Below are 19,570 nucleotides of genomic sequence, written 5' to 3'. Positions count from 1 at the left end.
GAGCTGAGATTCCAACTTAGGTCACCTGTCTCTAAAGCATACCATCTATCTGATACTAAGTACAGTTTCTATTAATTTGAGATAGCAAATGTATAAATTATTCCATTAACAAAAATTTTCACTTGTAAGTCTTCTTTATAGTTGCATAATATGAACTGTGTAAGAGAAAGAACTTTGTATGAGTACAGTTGCCTTCTCAGGGGCTTGAACTGGATAGGAATTCAACAAATCTTTGTTACTGCTACCATTATGAAAACAAAACAAAGCAGCAGAACTAATCCAATATAATATAAATATAATATAAAATGGAAAACAACAAAATATAATATAAAATGGAAAACAGCAAAAACAGTCAAGACAAAAGAAGGCAGAAAGAGATTTTTTTCAAAAAAAGGAACAAAGAACAGATGGGATAAATAAAAGAAATAGCAATATTTAACCCAAACCATATGTATGATCACTTTAAACCCTCCCAATTTAAAAGGCAGAAATTATCAGATTGGATTTTAAAAGAAATATGAACTAACTCTAGGCTGCCTATAAGAAGATGAAAGGAAAAATAGATAAACCCACAATTATGACTAGAGATTTCAACAGCACTGTCTCAATATTTGATTTTTTAAAAAGTAGACATAAAGTTAGTATGAGTATAGATCATATGAACATTATATTGTCAAAAAACTTGACCAACTGGTATTTATAGAACAGCAGAGCTCCAGAATATATATCCTTTCTAAGAACACATAGCACATGGACCAAATAGAACATATATTGGGCCTAAAACCACATCTCAATATATTCAAAAGGATGTAAACTATGCAGTATATTCTCTGAACACAGGTAAATTATAATTTAAAAAAGGAAAGGAAAGGAAAGGAAAGAAGGAAGAAGAAAGGGAGGGAGAGAAAGAGAGAGAGAGATAAGGAAAGAAGGGAAGAAGGAAAGAAGGAAAGAAAGAGAAATACAGAAATCCTTAAGTATTCATGGTCTCCAATTATACTGCATTGTATCTTTTGTTTTCACTATGAAATGCTCACTCTGGGGTAATTCAACCTTTGTGTAAGAAGTCTGACTACCCTGAAATTTCCATGCTGTGTCAGAACCACACGGAGAGGAATCATGGAAATAGACAAATGCCTGGTTAGTTCTTGCAGTTCCAGTCACCTCATTTGAGATTCTGGATAAGAAAGTCCGCATCTTAGATGTTGAAGCTAGTCACTCACATCTTTGCATTACGACTGTAGATGCATTGATATATTAGTTTAATGGTTTATTTTAGGAAACTAACCTTGAAATATTATAAAAGTATACACTAAGAATATTCCCACATTTATTTTGCCTTGAACTTTATATGCCAATATGGCTATTATAATCCTTCTTGACTTGGGAATTTTTGAAAAAGCTTTAGGTGAAAGCAATAGAATTCTGATATAACCTATGTAGTATATTAACGAAAATAGTTAGCAAAGAAATTAGCTTGTCCGACTCCTGACAATAAAGATATTTATATATTTATAAATTTAGTCAAGTTAAAAAAAATCATCACTATGAATATGAAATGATACTTTTAATTTAAAAATTGCCCAAATCACACCTCCATAAATTAGTAAGTAGAACGAGAATGCTGACTGCCGGCTCTTCTGCCTTATGTAAATTTAAAATGAGATGATTTTGGTTCACTGAAGACAAAATGCCAGCCAAATAATGAGAATCTGAAATAAGTATGAGAGGATCTCAAGACTGGCATGAAATTGAAAATCATATGCAAAAATATAAAATGAACTTTCATCAAAGAAATTAATATAGAGTATACAATGAGCTAAATGTGGACAAGAATAGTAAATAACTGAAAGTGTTAGGTTCATTTGTGCCCACATAAAAACTATAAAGGATAAATAATATTTCTACACAATGATTTTTCCTTTGCCCCTTAATGAATCTTTCAACTTCCAGGAGATTTCAGCCTTGAAATAGAGTTACAAGGGTCCAATCTGTAGGTCTCTAAGAAATAAAGCTATAAGATTTTGGGAAGAGTCCTAAGTGTAGAAGTAACTGCTCATTAAGTAATTGCTCATTAAGTATTTAGTAGGCAAATGAACCACAATGGAGTGAGTTCTAAAGTTAACACATAAATTATCAAGTATAATCAAAATTACCTTTGCATTCTCTAGGAGAGTACTATACTGGCGACCAACATACTGGCTCAATACAGTTAAGACCAGCACAGTATTTCCCCCAGCATTGAAATAATATAGTTTCTTTAGATAAACTCCTGTGTGACAATGTACTTAAAGACAATGTTTTATAAAAAACTATGTATTGTTAAGCTCCAGAGTTTATATCCCATGAAACTCTAAGGATGGCAAGTAGGAACTGACATGGAGTAAAGAACAGCAAATTTTATATGTCTCTCATCTTGAGGTCACTCTTTGAGTCCACTCATCAAGAATAACAGAATCACCATATTCCTTCCATCCATCCATCCATCCATCCATCCATCCATCCATCCATCCATCCATCCATCCATCCATTCATCGAATCTCTTGCTGAACCTATTTCTTTGAATTCATAAAAATTAAGTGCAATTATGATATGAGTCCATTATACTGATAGGCCTATAAAGAGCAACTGTTGATTTTTCACAATCAGTATTTATCTCACGATCCACTTTCATCAAGATTATTTAGTGCTTTAAACAATACCGGCAAATAGCATGATAATAACAAGCATAGCCACAAGCATACTAAAGTCCTGTGCAGTATATGAGGCTGAAAAAAGTCCAGATATTCACAACACGTGAAGAAAGTATAAGAAAAGGAATGTCTCAACTGCTGTATTTATATTTTAAGATAAACATTCTAGAACATAGGGTAAAAGGATGCTATCGCTAATTAAAAATCAACAATGAGTTGAATAAAAGCTGGGTTAGTTATAATAAATTACTTCAATGGGCCCACGATAGGAGCTGATCTCGGCAAAGGTTGGATGTAGAGATTTGAGGGTGCTGCCGTTTGGGTAAGTACCGTCAATTTACCGGAGCGTGCTTTTCTACAGGATAGCATTCTCCTGCTCAAGTCTCCTACATATCATACAGATATTCCCCATTGGGTAACCCATGGAGTATCTGTAAGTGTTGCTGTGGATTGTGTGTGTGAATTCATAGCTTCCCTTACTTTACTTCTTTCTATTTCAATCTTATTCAAAAACATAAGTACTATGTTTAGGTTCTTTTTTGTTTGTTTGTTTGTTTGTTTACAGCAATTGAGTTTTCTGCATTTCTAAGAAAAATCCCTGGGCAGAATAAACCACACGATGAACCTAAAGCAAAACCGACATTAAATAAATCATCATAAGGATATACTGAACATAGATTTCTTTCCCAGAAATGATAAATTCAAGAATTCAAACAATCCCATTAAGTCCCAAGAACTAAATAACCACTAGTATTTATAAAATACATTTTAAAATGTTATTTAAAAGTACATTTGATAACTTAAAAGAATAAAAAATTGGGGGATTACATATACAAAACTTTCATTTTTACTAAAATTGTGTGAATGTCAATAATTAAATTTTCATAAATATATATACAGAGGGTGCCAAAAAATGTATACACATTTTAAGAAAGGAAAACTATTAAAATTGTAATATTCAATATATACTGATAACAAAAGATGAATACACGTTTGAAGTCACGTTTGACTTCTGCAATAACAAGAGGAGCTCAAAGTGGTTACTATCAGCATCCAGACACTTCTGATTATGGCGAACTACTGCTTGAGCAACACTGATCAAAGTGTTTACTTATATATATAATTTTGGCACCCTGGTGTGTATATATATACATACATACATACACACACACACACACACACACATATATGGCAATGCTAGAATTACTATCTATGCATTTCAAAATTATATATCACATGCAGAATCAGTTCATCTGCTTCAATATATCAAGCAATTCAGTCTTTATCTAGAACACACTCCCAAAACAGAAATTCAGAAAAAGAAATGCCAAACAAGAGAAACAATGTAGGAGTTTCAAAGTTAAAGAAAACCATCTGGCTAGTCTTAAAATCTACTTTTATGTGTAAACTTTTCCAACAATCATCAATTAATTAATCTCATAAGTCTTCTAGGTTTAGAATAAAAGTACAGGTGCCAGCTAGCTAGCATCTTCTAGGAAGCTTCTAGAAATTTTCCCTTCATCCCACCACACAAAACTCTTTTTCTCCTGTGAAGTCCCACAGCCCTTAATCTGCACTTCTGATAATAATAACAAATAATAATTATCACTTTTACACTTGATGTAAACTTTGTACCTTATCTTCCACACTAAACTATAACTTTGAGGGTAAGAGCTATGTTTCATTGAGATTTGTAGGTCCACAATACCTACCACAGTGCCTCACACAAAGACTCAATAAATATGTATTTTATAAACACACTCAAAGATACTTCCTCCTGAAAACAAATCTTCAATTTTTTTTCTAAAATAAACTACATAGTACATTACTTCCTATTTTTCTTCCTACCCCTCAGCAGTTCCCATTGACCACGTTTGCCAGCTTCTTTTACTCCTGTTCCCTGAGAGAGTTTGTTCATCCATTCACTTATTAATTCATTCAAATCATCCAGTAAATATTTGTGAAGTTCAAATCCTCAAGTAAATATTTGTCAAATATGTGCCAGGTAATGTGTAAGGCGCGGGGGTTATATTAGTGAACAAGCCGCTTAGGGAACTCTGAGTCCAGTGGGAAAAACAGACAAGTAAATAGGCAATTATAAAACACTGTGATAGTTATTACAGCTGATGTAAATACGTGATACTCTGTAAGAGTCCGTCCGTCCGTCCGTCCGTCTGTCCATCCATCCATCCATCCACCTGCCTATCTTCCTTCCTTCAACTTTTTAAATAGTAAAAAAAATCTGTGGAACAAAGTATAAAAGCTGCCCTAGAGACCATAAGTCAAAAATAAGTCTTTATCCAGCTTATCCACAGCCACTCAGTTCATGTTTCCAAAGGCAGGCACTAATGGCCAGTGTGTCATTGCAGAGATATTCCATGTATGGTCTTCCTTTCTTTCAACACACTGGTAGCATGCTTTATACTCTGTCTGTACACTATTTTCTCTACTTCATAATGTACCTCAGAAATCGTTCTGGATTAGCCCATATTGCACTGCCTTACTCTTTTGAATGGACATAAAGTATTCCACTTCATACATATGATGCAACTTATTGAAGCAGTCTCCTTACTGAATGTTCACTTATGGTATCACAATGCTGCTGTGAATACATTTACCCATAAATCATTTCGTGGCATATTTGTGAGTATATCTGTGGGGTATATTCTTGGAAGTGAAATTGCAGGGTCCAAGAATATGTGCATTTTTAATTTTGATAGATATTAACACAGAAGTTTCATCAATTTAATTTCCCATGAAACAAAATATCCACCGCCATAACTTATATTATAACCTTTCTGGGAATGGCTCCAAATCTGTATCCACAGTTCTGACCCTGTATTCATTCTCTGTGATATCACCACATACGTATTTCCTTGGAACATCAGGAAAAACCTTTTCAAAACCAAGTTTACAATCTTACCTTCAACATATTCTTCATAAATTCACTATATCTATTATTTCTCCCTGTTTCCAGCCAAAAACCACCTTTGATACTTCTTTTTTTCTACCCGCATCCGATTAACCAGTCATTAAGGCATACCAACCCTATACGATTCCACGATACCCGTCTTCTTTGTATTTTCTCAGAGAACCTCTGACTGCCAGGGCCCAGTCCTGAACGCCTGGGCTATTATTATTCTCTCACTCTGCTCAGGTCCTTCCTTGCCCTTTGCTCACCCACCAGTGATTCTGGTCCCATCATCCTCTCTGCCTGAAATGTCTTCTTAAGTCAGTTCCCTTGCTGAGATTTCATTTAAGGCCTACTCTAAATGCCAGATCAGGCATAAAGAATTTTCTTTTATGAATTTATTAGCACTTGGGTCTTTCGCTACATATTCTAATTTGTAATACACTTAGAAGATAAATTAAAAACTCCTTCATAGAAAGGATGTTGTCTTAGTACACTTTGATAAACCCACACTGCCTAGGTATTCCAAATGTGCTTACCAAATGAATAAATTTTCACAATGAACTAATCCCAAGTCAGATAATTCAATAGCAGCAAATATTTTATAGAGGATTTTTATATTTAATCTATTTTGGAAAATAAGATTTTTGAAGTCCGTGAGCTACAAGCCCTGTTTAATAATTAAATTTATTTTAGAAAGCCCACAACATAAATTATTTCCAGTTAACTATTCCAATAAATTTCATTTCCTCCCACATTAATTTTCATCAAAATAGGGAGGAGAAAAGATAAGAAATAAAGTAATAAAGGAAATGTATTACTAAAATCACTGAATTTCTCCTCAAAACTATATGATCCCTTAAAATTCCTAAAAATAAAAAAACTACAGCCAAGGTTACTCTAACTACCATGCAGCCACAATGAGCCTATGGACTATTGTTCAACTGAGTTTAAAATGAGTAAAATAATTTTTTACAAGTTTCACAAAAACTTGAGGAAGAACTTCATAAAGCATCGTACATCCTATATGAAGATTTTCAAAATGAAATAACATGATTTTACTTTTGGTACAATTTTTTTACATTTGAAAAATACAGAAAAGGAGAATATGATTACACTTCCCAGTATATAAAAGAGTTATTGAAAGACAAACAATCATTACATTTCATTAGGAATTATAACACTTCCATCTACTCAATAGTAGAAAAGAGTTACACCGATCTCCGTCAAGAAGTAGAGAACTGTGATATGATGACTTATATTTTAAATAGCTGTTTTAAACTAATGACAATATTACCATGCAAATGCAAGTGCGGGATTCATTTCGTGACTCACCTCTCCCCCATTAACATATTCCATCACAAAACACAAACGGTCTTTTGTCTGGAAGGAATATTTCAAGGACTTGAAACGAAAAAGAAAAAATGTTATAATCCTACATTCTTATAATGGCACCAAAACAGAACACTTAGAAACAGTAAGCATGATTGATGAAATGAATTGTTATTGTTGTTGAAGAGTCTGTTTACTCCTTAAGGGTGCATACTCAAGTAAGAGTTTATGAGACATAAAACAAATTATGTTTAGATCAGCAATGGGTATTGTCACGGGAAAACTAAAAATTTTAAATAAAATAAACTTAGTGATTGTGTGATGAGCACTTCCCAATTTATTGTGCCATCCATTTCATGCTGTATTCAGTATGAAATGTATGAAATGTATTTCATACTGGTCCCCTTTGGGGACCAATGCAACCTTAAAGTGAGGCCTACAAATTACTCTAGGGGAAGTCTTAGGAATATAGTTGTAATAGTTATATTTGGAGATCTACTATAGTTACAACATAAATTACTGCATATTGGGTGCATAACATGACCCAATCCAACAGAGTTGATTCATGTAATTTTATTAGTTATAAAAATATCAGAACTTTAGAGCTATCTTAATACACTGGACAAAAAAACACACAGCAATGTAACAACATAAGTCTAGGTATCTGATGATACCTCTAAAAATTCCTACTTTAAGTAATCCCAAATCTCTAAAAGCTGCCCCTTTTTGAAAGTCTATTTTTGTTATTTTTGTCTATTTCTGTTTTGTTATTTTTTATCTTAATTACTTCACTGGAATCAGAAATATACAGAAATCAAAATTATACCTCGATTACAAGCAACTTAGAAACAGGACTAAAAAACTCAGTTCATAACAACTAAATAAGTTTATGCTTTGTCGAGTGAAGAAAACATACCATGACTTATTCGATCTTTAATTTAATGTATTCAGTATTCCTGTTAGTTCTTAAAGTACTCTATAACTAAAAGAAGTTTCAATTTGTATAAAAATTCAGTAAAGATTTCTGCCTTTCATATTTGAAGACAATGCTGCCTGATAATTTATATATTTACTAGAAGCCAATAAACAAAAGCAACATAAAATCCCAAAGCTTTTCAGTAGAACCTCTTTTAAGTCCGCTATTTTTCACAATGCCATCCTCAAAATGCCACATGTAATTTATTTGCTCTACTGATTTTTTTTAAGGCAGTGAAATTTCAAAAGAGTAATAGGTGTACAATAGGAGAGATTACTAATGCATGCATATTATAAACTTAATCCATGCATTCTGATAACTTCAAAGAAATCTGACTTACAGTCTTCCCACACAGAAAATGGCGTGTCTAAATGAATGTTATGTAAAATGTTATTTTCATAGCTTAGTTTCTGTAATAAAACTCCCTTAAATTTAAAATGTTATAACATCTGTCCTCTAGTCACTTACTGTTAAAAAGGGATGTCTAGTGTTCTTTAATACTCTGCTTTCAGTTAGAGTATGTGCCACTTCATCCTACAAAAGAAAAAGGCAAACCTTTAATATACGTTCTAAGCACTAATAATATAAAATTTTCACTATTTCTCTAAGACCAGAAGAGGCAAAACCTATAGACAGACAAAGATTTTAGAACGCAATGACATGCCCCATTTATTGGTAAGCTTCCCCTGCACCAGAAAAAAAGATCAACTTAATGACTTAAATCAGATAGCTATAAGGTATGAAGTCATATAAACTCAGACATACTTAATCAAAGTATGTCAATAATGAAACAAAAATCACCAAAAAATTATCTGGGACATAGAAAATTAAAGAGTAAGGCATCCCCTTGAAGGGAATGCCTTCTCAACTAATATTTAGGCATGGAGTAATTAATATTTCTGTGACTGAAACATTTTACTCAGGGGGATATAGACAATACGTTTCGGTAAAGATCATAGAATTTGTAAGTCTCCTAATTAAAAGAAAAATCAGTTATTGGAAAGGGGAACAGAGAATACACATATAAGACCAAACTCCAAATTATACTTTTTAGAAATAGGAACATAGTATAAAAATTCCATCTTTTGCTTGGGGCTTTTTAACATGCTTCTTTAAAAAGAAAAAGGTCACAAGCTAGTCTAAATGACAAGTTTAAAACCTAGGTATATTTCAAACCAAAAATACACTAAGAGCGCATTACCCCAATTCTGTATATAAATCTCATCTTGACATCAAAAGTGAACTAGGAGAGATTTTCTTCAACATATGGAGAAATGGAAAACATTTTATATTGCAAAAATAACTCCATCTTAAAAAAGAAAGGAAGATAACTGCTGAAACCAACACAGCATCTCTGGTCTCTGCTTCTGGCAAGATCCTAAACAAAACCCTAGCTGGATTCATTTCTTACCACTGTCAGCGACTCACAATTAGATTATAAATTAAGATGTGAAGAGCAAAATTTTAGGACACTGTATTGTCTTTACTAAAGCATCTGACCTTAGTTAGACCTAGAAGATAAACAATAGATTGATCAAAGACGCTAAGACCCAAAAACCGTTCTAAGAGAGTGAGACCAATTATGTCTGAACAGAAAGGATAAAGTGTAACTAATGACGCAGTATTTAAAACCAGTGAAACAAAGCATGAGTAAGAAACCACTCCAGTCTTATTTAATAAGAGTCAGGCTTAAATGCTCAAACAAGCCCATCACGTCATACTATAACTACTAAATTAATTAGAACAATAGCAAATATCTTAATACAAATAAATCAGAAGTAGAAATGACACGATAACTTACCGATTTCTATACCCATAGTGTGTAACATAATGATTAGCATCCAGTAGACACTTAATAAATGTTTGTTGAACTGAACTATTTACCATAGGAATGAATTCCAAGATGTCAAGTATGTTCAACTTCGTTTATTCAATCATTCATTCCTTCAACAAATGTGCAACAGATAGATTCTGGGTATTGTTCCACCCACTGAAGACGACAGTGAACCCCACAGAAAGGAGTCCTGCCCTCAGGAAACGCTCATTAGTTAATCATATGGTGATCGGTATTAGAGGAAAAAAACCAAGCCAAGGGGACATTGCAGTTTATGAGAATACAATGAATGTGAAGTCCGTAAAGATTAGGCAAGTGGGTATTTTGTGATGTACAGAATCAAATTCATTCATTACAAAATGAAAGCCTTGATGTGCACATACTAAATGCTAACGGTGGTGCAGGTACAAACTGCTTTTAAAAAAGGACAGGATCCCTTCACTCGTGGAGTTCACAGGCTAGTGGAAAAGATAAAACAGGTAAATATCCGATTTAATATATGATTACTAATTCTGATAAACGGTATTAAGAAAAAATGAGGGGTATCTACTACTGTAAATGAAGTAATGAAGGAAAACCAATGCTGTCGGAAGAGTATAATCAGGTTAATGGGATGTTGTGGCAGGTAGAGGGATGGGGTGGGGAGGGTGACACAATTTGATTTCTGTTTTGAGAAGTTTACTCAGGGTCCTCTGAGAAGAAATACAGCAAAAATAGAAGGGATCAATTAGGAGACAATTACAGTATTCCAAGAGAGAAGTGACGATGGCTTGGAGTACTATGACAGCAGTAGGAACAGAAAAAAAGGGGACACTTTTGAAATATTTTTAACATATAAAATTAACAGTAGTAACATAAAAGTTATATATTTCCAACAGGAGCGTGAAGCAAAAGAAATACTTCTTTATAGGTGGTCAGAAAGATTCACAGACGAGAACATTAACTTGTTATGATTTAGGATGTTAAGTAATTTGAGGCAGTAAATAGGGTAAGTATGAAACCCATTTGGAACCAGAAAAGACATTCTAGTGCTTCAGAAAATATTTCTGTGAAATAGTTCATTCTAATTTGTTAAAATAAGGCTATCACATATAATAGTTATTTTTCTAAATCACTTAGTAACTGTCTTGAGATTAATTTTTTTCTAAATTCTGTAATCTGCCTAAACACATTGAAAAAACCAAGTAAAAATGTATGTACACAAAAACTAAAACAGTATTTCTTTGTTATAAGAATGAAACAATTGATACCATGTACATACTTTAATATATTTAAATGTATTTTCTACCATATTTTACATCTGATCAGATTAGAATTTCCCCTTTAATGCAAATTTAATGGTACTGTATTTCACATACTAATTAGTCTCTGCTATGAGGATAAGGTATGCACAAGCTACAAAATAAACACAGATGCCAATAATTTTTAATTACAGTCAAAAGCAACATGTAAGAACCAAAAGTTAAAAATAGCAGTGATAAAACAGTGGCTAAAACAAAGTGATGTTTTTTAAAACTCCATTTGTTGATCATGGTTATGCAAATGAAGAGTGCTAAAAATGCTTGGGTATACCATTAGTATAATAACGTCTTCATGAAAAAGTTTTGAAACACATTTTCAGGAAATGCTGGGTATGCTGTTCTGAGAAATGTGCCCTTAGGCAGTTTCCTCGTTGTGTGAACATGACACAGGCACTTACACAAACCTAAATGGTTCAGACGCCTACACACCTCGCTTACATGGTACAACCTACAGCTCCTGGGCTACAAACTGTGTACAGCACGTTACTGCACTGAATACTGTCGGCAACTGTAACACGATGGTAAGTAGTTGTGTATCTAAACAGAAAAGGTACAGGAAGAATACGCTATAAAAAAAATGGTCCACCTGTACAGGGCACCTGCCCTGAGGGGAGCTTCCAGGAGGGGAAGTGGCTCTGGGTGGGTCAGGGAGTGGGTGGGAATGAGTGTGAAGGCCTGAGACATGACGGTCCATTACTGGAGACTTACAAACACTGCACACAGAGGCTACACTAAATATATAAAAATATTTTTCTTTCTGCAATAAAATGACCTTCGCTTACTTTTTACTTTAGTAACCTTTCTACTTTATGAACTTTTAATTTTTTTTAACTTTTTGAATCTTTTGTAATAACACTTAGCTTTAAAACACAAAAACGCAAAAATTTTTTTTATCTTCTTATTTGATAAGCTTTTCTCTATTTTTAAATTTTACATTTTCTTGCTACCACTAAGATACTAACGCAGACACGTGCCTAAGCCGGGGTCGGCAGCATCAGCCTCAACCGTCTCCCGCCTCCATGACCTCCTGTCCCACTGGAAGGTCTTCAGGGGCAATAACCTGCACAGGGCTGTCATCTCCGGTGACAATAGTGCCTTCTTCCGGGACCTCCTGAAGGCGCTGCCCAAGGCTCTCCTTGAGGAGGCGTCACTCTTTTCAGAAACATGTCCACGCCAGTTTGCTTGGTTTCTTTCCTTTTTCATCACAGATCTGCTTGTAAGCAGATAATGTACCATGAACGTTCCTCTCCATTAATGAAAACATGCCGCTGTTGGGTCCACGTTTTCAAACCTTCTAAGAAGCTTAGAGAGGTCTGCAAAGGCTTCTGCTAACCCCTTCACTGTGAATTTTCTTGGGAGTTGTTCTTCTTTTTCTTCTCTTTCAATTTCCTTTTCTCCTGCCTCTTCCTCAGCTGTACATTCCTGGTCCAGTTCTAACACTTCCTCATTAGTCACTTCCTCATTAGTCCTCAGGAACCCCCCTAGAAGCTCCTCCATGTCACCATCCACACCCAGGTTCAAGTTGTTTGCCATCTCACCCACAGCCTTGTGGATTTTTCCAACCTCCACAGCTCCGGCAAATCCCTTGATGTCATGGACGAATGAACCTCTTGAGTGTCGCCTTCCAAGGGCCACACATACACTCCTCGGTGACATCACCGCAAGCCCAAGCAAGGGTCTTGATGCGGTCATAGATATTGTCACTATGATTCAGAGCTGCATCAGTGTCTCTCAGTGCCCTTCTCAGGTGCAGCGATGGCCAGGTCAGAGGTCCTCCTTGGGCAGCAGGTCATAGAAGCTGCTACAACACCTTGGTCCAAGTGGATCAAGGAGGTGATGTTTGGAGGAAGAAATACCACTCTGATATCGGGATGAAGATCACCAAAAAAGGGAGGACATCAGGAGCATTAGTAACAAGAAGCAAATTCTTGAAAGGTTTCTTATTCTCCAAGTGGTATTTCTCCATTTCGCTGGCACAGCAATTCAGGAGGGCATCTTGGAAGAGGAGCCGGTCATCTGTGGCTTCTGATTGCTCCTCTAGTTAGTACACTGGCAGTGTGTGCTCACTGATATGCTGGGAGTCCCCGGGGTCGCTCCAGGCCAGATGACAATAGGTTTCCATTTGTAGCCTGCAACACTGCCCCCAAACAAGACTGTTACCCTGTCCTTTACAAAGCCTTGAAACCTGGCATGCCTTGGCCTCCTTGTGGACGGAAGTATTTCAAGGCATCTGTTTCTAGAATAGGGAGGTTCATCCATATTGAACATTTGCTCTGGCAACTAATTTTCCTCCACAATCAGCTTCTCTCGAGTTTCCAAAAATGTTACACCTGCCTCACATCAGCACTCGCAGACTCACCTCTCACTTTCACATTATATAATGAATAACAATTCTTCAATTGTTTAAACTACCTAGAGTTAGCATCAATCCAACATCATAGTGGGGACCAGCCTTTCCTTTCAACATCGCAAAGTAATTTTTTGCTTGGCCGTGATCTTCATGGTACTGAGTGGGATACGCGTTCTGTGTCTGGTCTTCAACCCAGGTCACTAGAAGTTTCTCCACCTCTGATATATGGCCCTCCTCAAATTTTTGTTAGTCTCGTTGTTTCGATGAAGCTTCCATCACGTTGTTATTAAGATCGTAACTATGGTGGAATGGGACCTGCTTGACTGGGACGTCACTGATTTCCCAGCTTCCGAATCCTTAATCACTTTTAATTTCGTTTCCAGGTCAATCACTCGATGTGGTATCTTACTGGCAACCATAGCAGTGGATTTTGCACGTTTAGGGGCCACGATGAACAGAACATGAGATTAAATCAAGTACAAGAGAAAACGATGCAATCAGGTGAAGCAGTAACATAACATGTATGACGCTGCTGCTGGCATAACACAGCACACTGTTTTAATCTTCTTTTAATAATTAGAAAGTGCACCCTAACATAATGATAAGAAGTATTGTATAAGTAAGTACATAAGTAAATACCTAAGCCAGTAACATCGTCGTTTATCATCATCAGGAAGCATTACGTACTGTACCTAACTGCACGTGCTATACTTTTATATGACTGGCAATACAGTAGGTTTGTCACCACAAACATGTCAGCGATGTCTCGCATTATGACATCAGCACACAGCTATGATGTCAATAGGATATAAGAACTTTTCAGCTCCATGATAATCTCATAGGATCCCTGTCTTGGATGCATTCCATTGCTGACCAAAACGGCACTAGGTGGTACATGACTGTATATTCATCTGCAGTAAAATACCAAATAATGAATTTTTAAATATAATTGCTTTTATAGAGTGAAGATTTAGGGGGAATGGGATTTTATTTCTTGAGGACATGATGCAGAATAATAGTCCTCCACATTTTTATTTCCCCAATCCTCTCCAATTTATCATTCCCTCTCTACTACACATGGTCTAAAAGTTTCTCTTTATTGCCCCACTTGCTGTTTTGCGTTAATTGGATTTTTGGGGGGATGGAGGGCATAAGAAGTAGGAAATGGCACAGAAGTGGAGGGAGAGAACATCTGTACTCCATTATCAGGGACACCAAGGGTGTCATCTCCGTCAATTCCTGTAGCATCTCAGCAGGTAGGTATCATAGAAGTTAAATTGCCCAAGAGCAGGTGAGAAAATCACAGCTGATCCCACCTAAGTTCACTATTAATGGTCATTTCCACTTCACAACACTGCCTTCCATCTTCTACAAACAGCTTAGGATCTACTTAACTAGGTGCTTTAACTCTATTCACATTATTTTCTCCATCTTGAACACACGGCTATCATGACTGACTCTATCAGAAGCTAGCTCAAATCAATGTACATTCTGTCTAAAGCATTTCCTTCATCCATTGACAGGAATAAATGATACCTAGTGGAGGAGATGGAGCAGGTGGGAAAACAGAGAAGAGGGTAGAAGCTTTTAGTAGGTTGGTGCAAAAGTAATTGCAGTTTTGGCAATTATTTTTAACCTTTTAAACCGCAATTACATTTGCACCAACCTACTACTTTGGCATACTTATTCTTAATTACACCACAATGACATCAGTGGTCATTATTTACTTGTTCTCTATCTTAATAAGCCGTATGTTCACAATGTATATTTTTGTTCCCCATAGGAAAGATAGCACACTAATCAAGCTCTAAATTTGGGGTTCTAACTTTCCCCATTTTTGAAAACTTGGGCATTGTCCAGATGAAGACTTCCACTACTTCTCGCACTTTCCATTTGTCACACTGTCTTCTCACTGGTCCTTGATTTCTATTTCTATTCTCTTTTTTTGAAGATTTTTTTCACCTTGATGAAGAAAAATGAAAGCGCAATTGTTCTCTGTTGTCTAAACACTACATCACTTTTCTCAAGTGTTGTCATTTGATACTTTGTTCTTGACGGTCCTTTTCCAAATTATGACTTGGATGGAGGGCTGCATGGACTCCTTTGACTGCAACCATGATGTAATCACTTCAGAAGCTAGGCTGTCTTAAATTGCAGAGTATGGCGCGTGTCTCTATTGCCCTTTACTACATTCCCTTCTTTCCCTCAGCCCCTTCCAATTCCCGTATTGGAATAAATCAATCTCTACATTCTCACCTCTATATTCCACATGAAAAGGAGGCGGAAATCCCGTAAACATACTGACTAGCATGCTGATAAGCCCCTCTCCGATCTCAGCTGAATCTTGTGAGGATTCTTTCACTCATCCCTACTGAGATCACTCTTCCATTCCTCATATGGTTGTTTCAAAACTTTCTCCTAGTGAAGGTGACTTTTTTTGTATGCCCTTCTGGTCCCAAGATTATGGCCAGAAGGATATCAAGGTCACCAAGAATAATTTGGAGGTTGCCAAGGACTTGTTTTAAAGTGTTTTCAAGTCTGACCGAGAACTCTGACATTTAGAAAAATAGTAAGATATGAGTACTTAAAATCATGTTTTCTTTTCAGAAAAAAAAAAAAAAAAAAAAAAACTTTCTCCTAGAATGCTCGGTATTTATGCTGAAATGTACACACAACCCTGCCAGGTGACCTTCCCTTGTTAAGCTATTGAGCTGGGGTTGGAACCCAGATCTATCTGATTTCAAATCCAGAAGCTTTTCATTAACTTGTCTCGTTTATCTCAACCTCATTCCCTCCCACTTTCAAAATGTGATCTTACATCCTACTCAGAAGAGAAGTCATTAATAATATTTGACAATTTGATGACTCATTTCTCCTAAAAACATGGTTTCCAGGACATCACAATCTCTTAATTTTCCTCCTCTTTCATGGTCACCTTTTCTCAGTCTTTTTCTGGTTCATTATCTCTGAATCTTTTTTTCTATGAGTGCCCCCAGGACTCACTCCTCAGATTTCTTCTGTTCTCTAGGTACACTCATTACCTTGGTGACTTCATTCAGACGGTGGCTCAGTGTACATGGTGACAGACTTCCAAACTTGGGACTTCTCAAATCCAGACTTCTTCCCTAAACTCCAGAAATGCCTAGTTGACATAGATATTTAATAGATGACTTCAACTTGAGTATCTAACAGAAAATATCAAATGTAACATATCCAAAATCTAATTTCTAATCTGCCATTTAAAAGCTTGTTTCTCCCACAGAGAAAATATCATCTCCCTCACAGTAAATGGCTACAGTCCTTCCAGTTGCTCAGGCCCAAAACCTGGCAGTCATCCTCAACTCTTTTCTTTCGCTCATACCCTACATTCAATCTGTCAGGCAGTCCTGTTGGCTCTTCATCAGAATATACCCAAGATCTGATTATGTCTCACCACCTCCACGACTACTGTCCTACTGCAAGCCACTATCATCAATTATCTGGATTATTGCAATTAATTCCTAACAAGCTCCCTGACTCCAACCCACAGTTTATTCTCAATACTGCAGCCAAAGTTATACCATTAAAACAAAAATCAGATCATGTTATTATACCGCTTAAAAATTTCCAATGGCTTCCTACTTCATTCAGAATCCTTACAACATCTACAAGTACCTAAATAATCGTACACTATTCTTACTCTACACAAGCCATGCTAGACTCCTAGCTATTCTGGGATCCTGCTAAGTATGCTGCTTCCTCAGTCCCTTTTCAACTGTGATTCCCTCTATCTGGAATATTCTTCCTTCCTCCCAAATACTCAAATGGCTTGCTTCCTCACATCCTTCAAATGTTTGCTGAAATTTTATCTCAGTGAGGCATTCCATAATGGTTGATGGAGGCTCAGAAATGTGCAGGCTGGGTGGGGGGCGGGCTCAACAAAGGAACAATGGCTTCTGCCAGCACATCCATCTGTGAGAAAGCTGCCCCTCGAACCCTTGCCCTGAAGCCAGACAATTCAGTTCCTCCCCGTAAGTCTCTTGCACCTTTTGAGTTGCTGCCTCAGCACTGGAGCTCAAAGTGAGTGAGTCCATCAGTGAAACAAGATGGACACTGTTGGGGTGACATAAAGAGGAAAATAGTAACGTGTATTCTCCACTCTGGATAGTCAGATGCCTCTGGAGAGGTGAAAAGAGCAAGGAACATGCAATCTACTATGGTTTCTTCTTTAACTGGCCAACTTGAACAGGGCACTGGAGAAGTGTGTGTCATTATTCCTGGTCCCTGGTTTCCTTAATGTCAACCAATTATCAGGACAAAGGCAATTTGGATAGGTAGTTGCATGACTGATTGCCATGCTGGCCTGACTAGGGACTGCAGAAAAGCAATAGTCTGAGGTGGCCCAGAAATTCTCAGACCCGTGTGGATTTTGATGGTTGAATTTACATATTTATGCATAATCATAAAACACTCCTTCCTTTGTTCCTATTCAAGATTCCACCCAACTTCCTGCCCAGGGCCTCCCCTGGGACCATCTTAGGGAGCTGCCTACCCAGAAACCTCAATGGGGTCACACTGTGAGGTCCTTTCATTATCGTGTAATTATAAAATAGGAGGACTGATGGTTTCTTTCCAATCCACCTCTCTGATGACATTTAGAAGTCAATTGAACTATGTGCTTCTCACTGTCCTTGTACCTTTTGCTGTGTTTCTTAACAGAGGCCTATTTTTACTTAGAATATTTTTTACTTTTACTTTCCTGTTTCTAAAGTACTATGACACCTATTTTTCATTATATTTTATTCTCCATCAATGTCACTTAACAATAAAGCTGAAAAAAAAAAGAAGAGATAAGATTTTCCCAGAAAAACAAAAGCTGAGGGAATTTATCACATGTAGACCTGTCTTGCATGAAATGCTAAAGGGAGTTCTCTGAGCCAAAATAAACGGATACACATTAGTCACATGAAAACATATGAAAGTATAAAATTCACTCATAAAGGTAAATATATAGTCAAAATCACTAATACTGTATTCTATTAGAGTAACAGTAATAGTAGTGTAATAGTAGTGTGTAAATTAATTTGACCCCCAGCATACAGGTTAAAAGACAAAAGTGTTAAAAAAAAACTATAGCTACATTATTTTGCTAATGTATACATAGCATAGAAAGATGTAAATTGGGACATCAGTAAAATAAATGTGTAGAACTTTTTTATGTAATTGGACTTAAGTTGTTATTAGCTTAAACTAGGCTGTTATAACTGTAAAATGGTTATGAACATTATGATAATCACAAAGCAAAAAACTGATACACAAATGATAAAGAGAAAAGAATCAAAGTATACCACTATGAATAATCATCAATTCAAAAAGGAAGAAAAGAACAAAGGAACTACAAAACAGAAAGTAATTAACAAAGTGATGATAGTAAGTCTTCAGCTGTTAGTGGGAATGTAAATCGGTGCAACCACTATGGAAAAAATAGTATGGAGGTTCTTAAAAATTTTTAAATAATAAATGATCCTGAGGATACAATATATAGGATGGTAACTATAGTTACTAATACTGTATAGTACATTTGAAAGTTGCTAAAAGAGCAAATCTTAAGAGTTCTCATTACAAGAAAAAAACAGTGTAATTATGAGTTGATGAATGTTAACCAGACTTACTGCAGTGATCATTTCACAATATATACATATATCGAATCACTATGTTGTATACCTGCAATTAATATTATACGTCAATTATATTTGAATTTAAAAAAAAAAAGGACTAAGGTTAAACCACCTCTTCCAGGAAACCTTCCCTGACCCATCACTGGCTACCCTCGCTAGCCCTCTTTTATGTTCCCACTATATTTTTGCATAGTTCTACCACTTCACTGCAATTATCTATTTATGTGTTGGTCATCTCAATCAGATTGTGAGCTTTCTTTTAGGCTGAAGATGTGACCTCTATTTTAGGCTGGTAAGCACAGTGCCTAGCATGCAGCACACATTCTATAGATGTTTGAATGAGAGAGAAAGAGAGCGTGAGTGAGTGAAGTGAGTGAGTGAATCTGAGAGCATGTATAAGCTGTTCAATATTTAGGACTGGCAAAATCAAAGGTTAATCCAATGACAAAACATCTACATTTTTAAAAAAGAGAGACAGAAGACACTGAAAGAAACCACAAAGAATTTCTGGAGCTT

The 19,570-nt window shown here is 36.0% G+C and overlaps 1 protein-coding gene across 10 annotated transcripts in view; it reads right to left on the bottom strand.

The window, feature by feature from the left end:
* AKT3 (AKT serine/threonine kinase 3) overlaps nt 1–19,570 on the bottom strand; it is a 254,412-nt gene that overhangs the window by 57,830 nt on the left and 177,012 nt on the right. For 7 of the 10 annotated variants that reach the window (XM_081039287.1, XM_081039285.1, XM_081039286.1 and 4 more), the window contains 2 exons: nt 8,381–8,446; nt 6,940–7,008 (listed from right to left, as the gene is read on the bottom strand). The exons of 2 other annotated variants lie outside the window; for them this stretch is intronic. In XM_081039287.1, the coding sequence (XP_080895413.1) occupies nt 6,940–7,008; nt 8,381–8,446 (135 nt within the window). The remainder of the gene's footprint in view (nt 1–6,939; nt 7,009–8,380; nt 8,447–19,570) is intronic. One more of the 10 variants, XM_081039288.1, reaches the window with a different exon arrangement.

Source organism: Rhinolophus hipposideros (genome assembly GCF_964194185.1).
Source record: "Rhinolophus hipposideros genome assembly, chromosome: 26".
Classification (NCBI taxonomy): domain Eukaryota; kingdom Metazoa; phylum Chordata; class Mammalia; order Chiroptera; family Rhinolophidae; genus Rhinolophus; species Rhinolophus hipposideros.
This window is presented reverse-complemented; position numbering and strand designations above follow the sequence as displayed.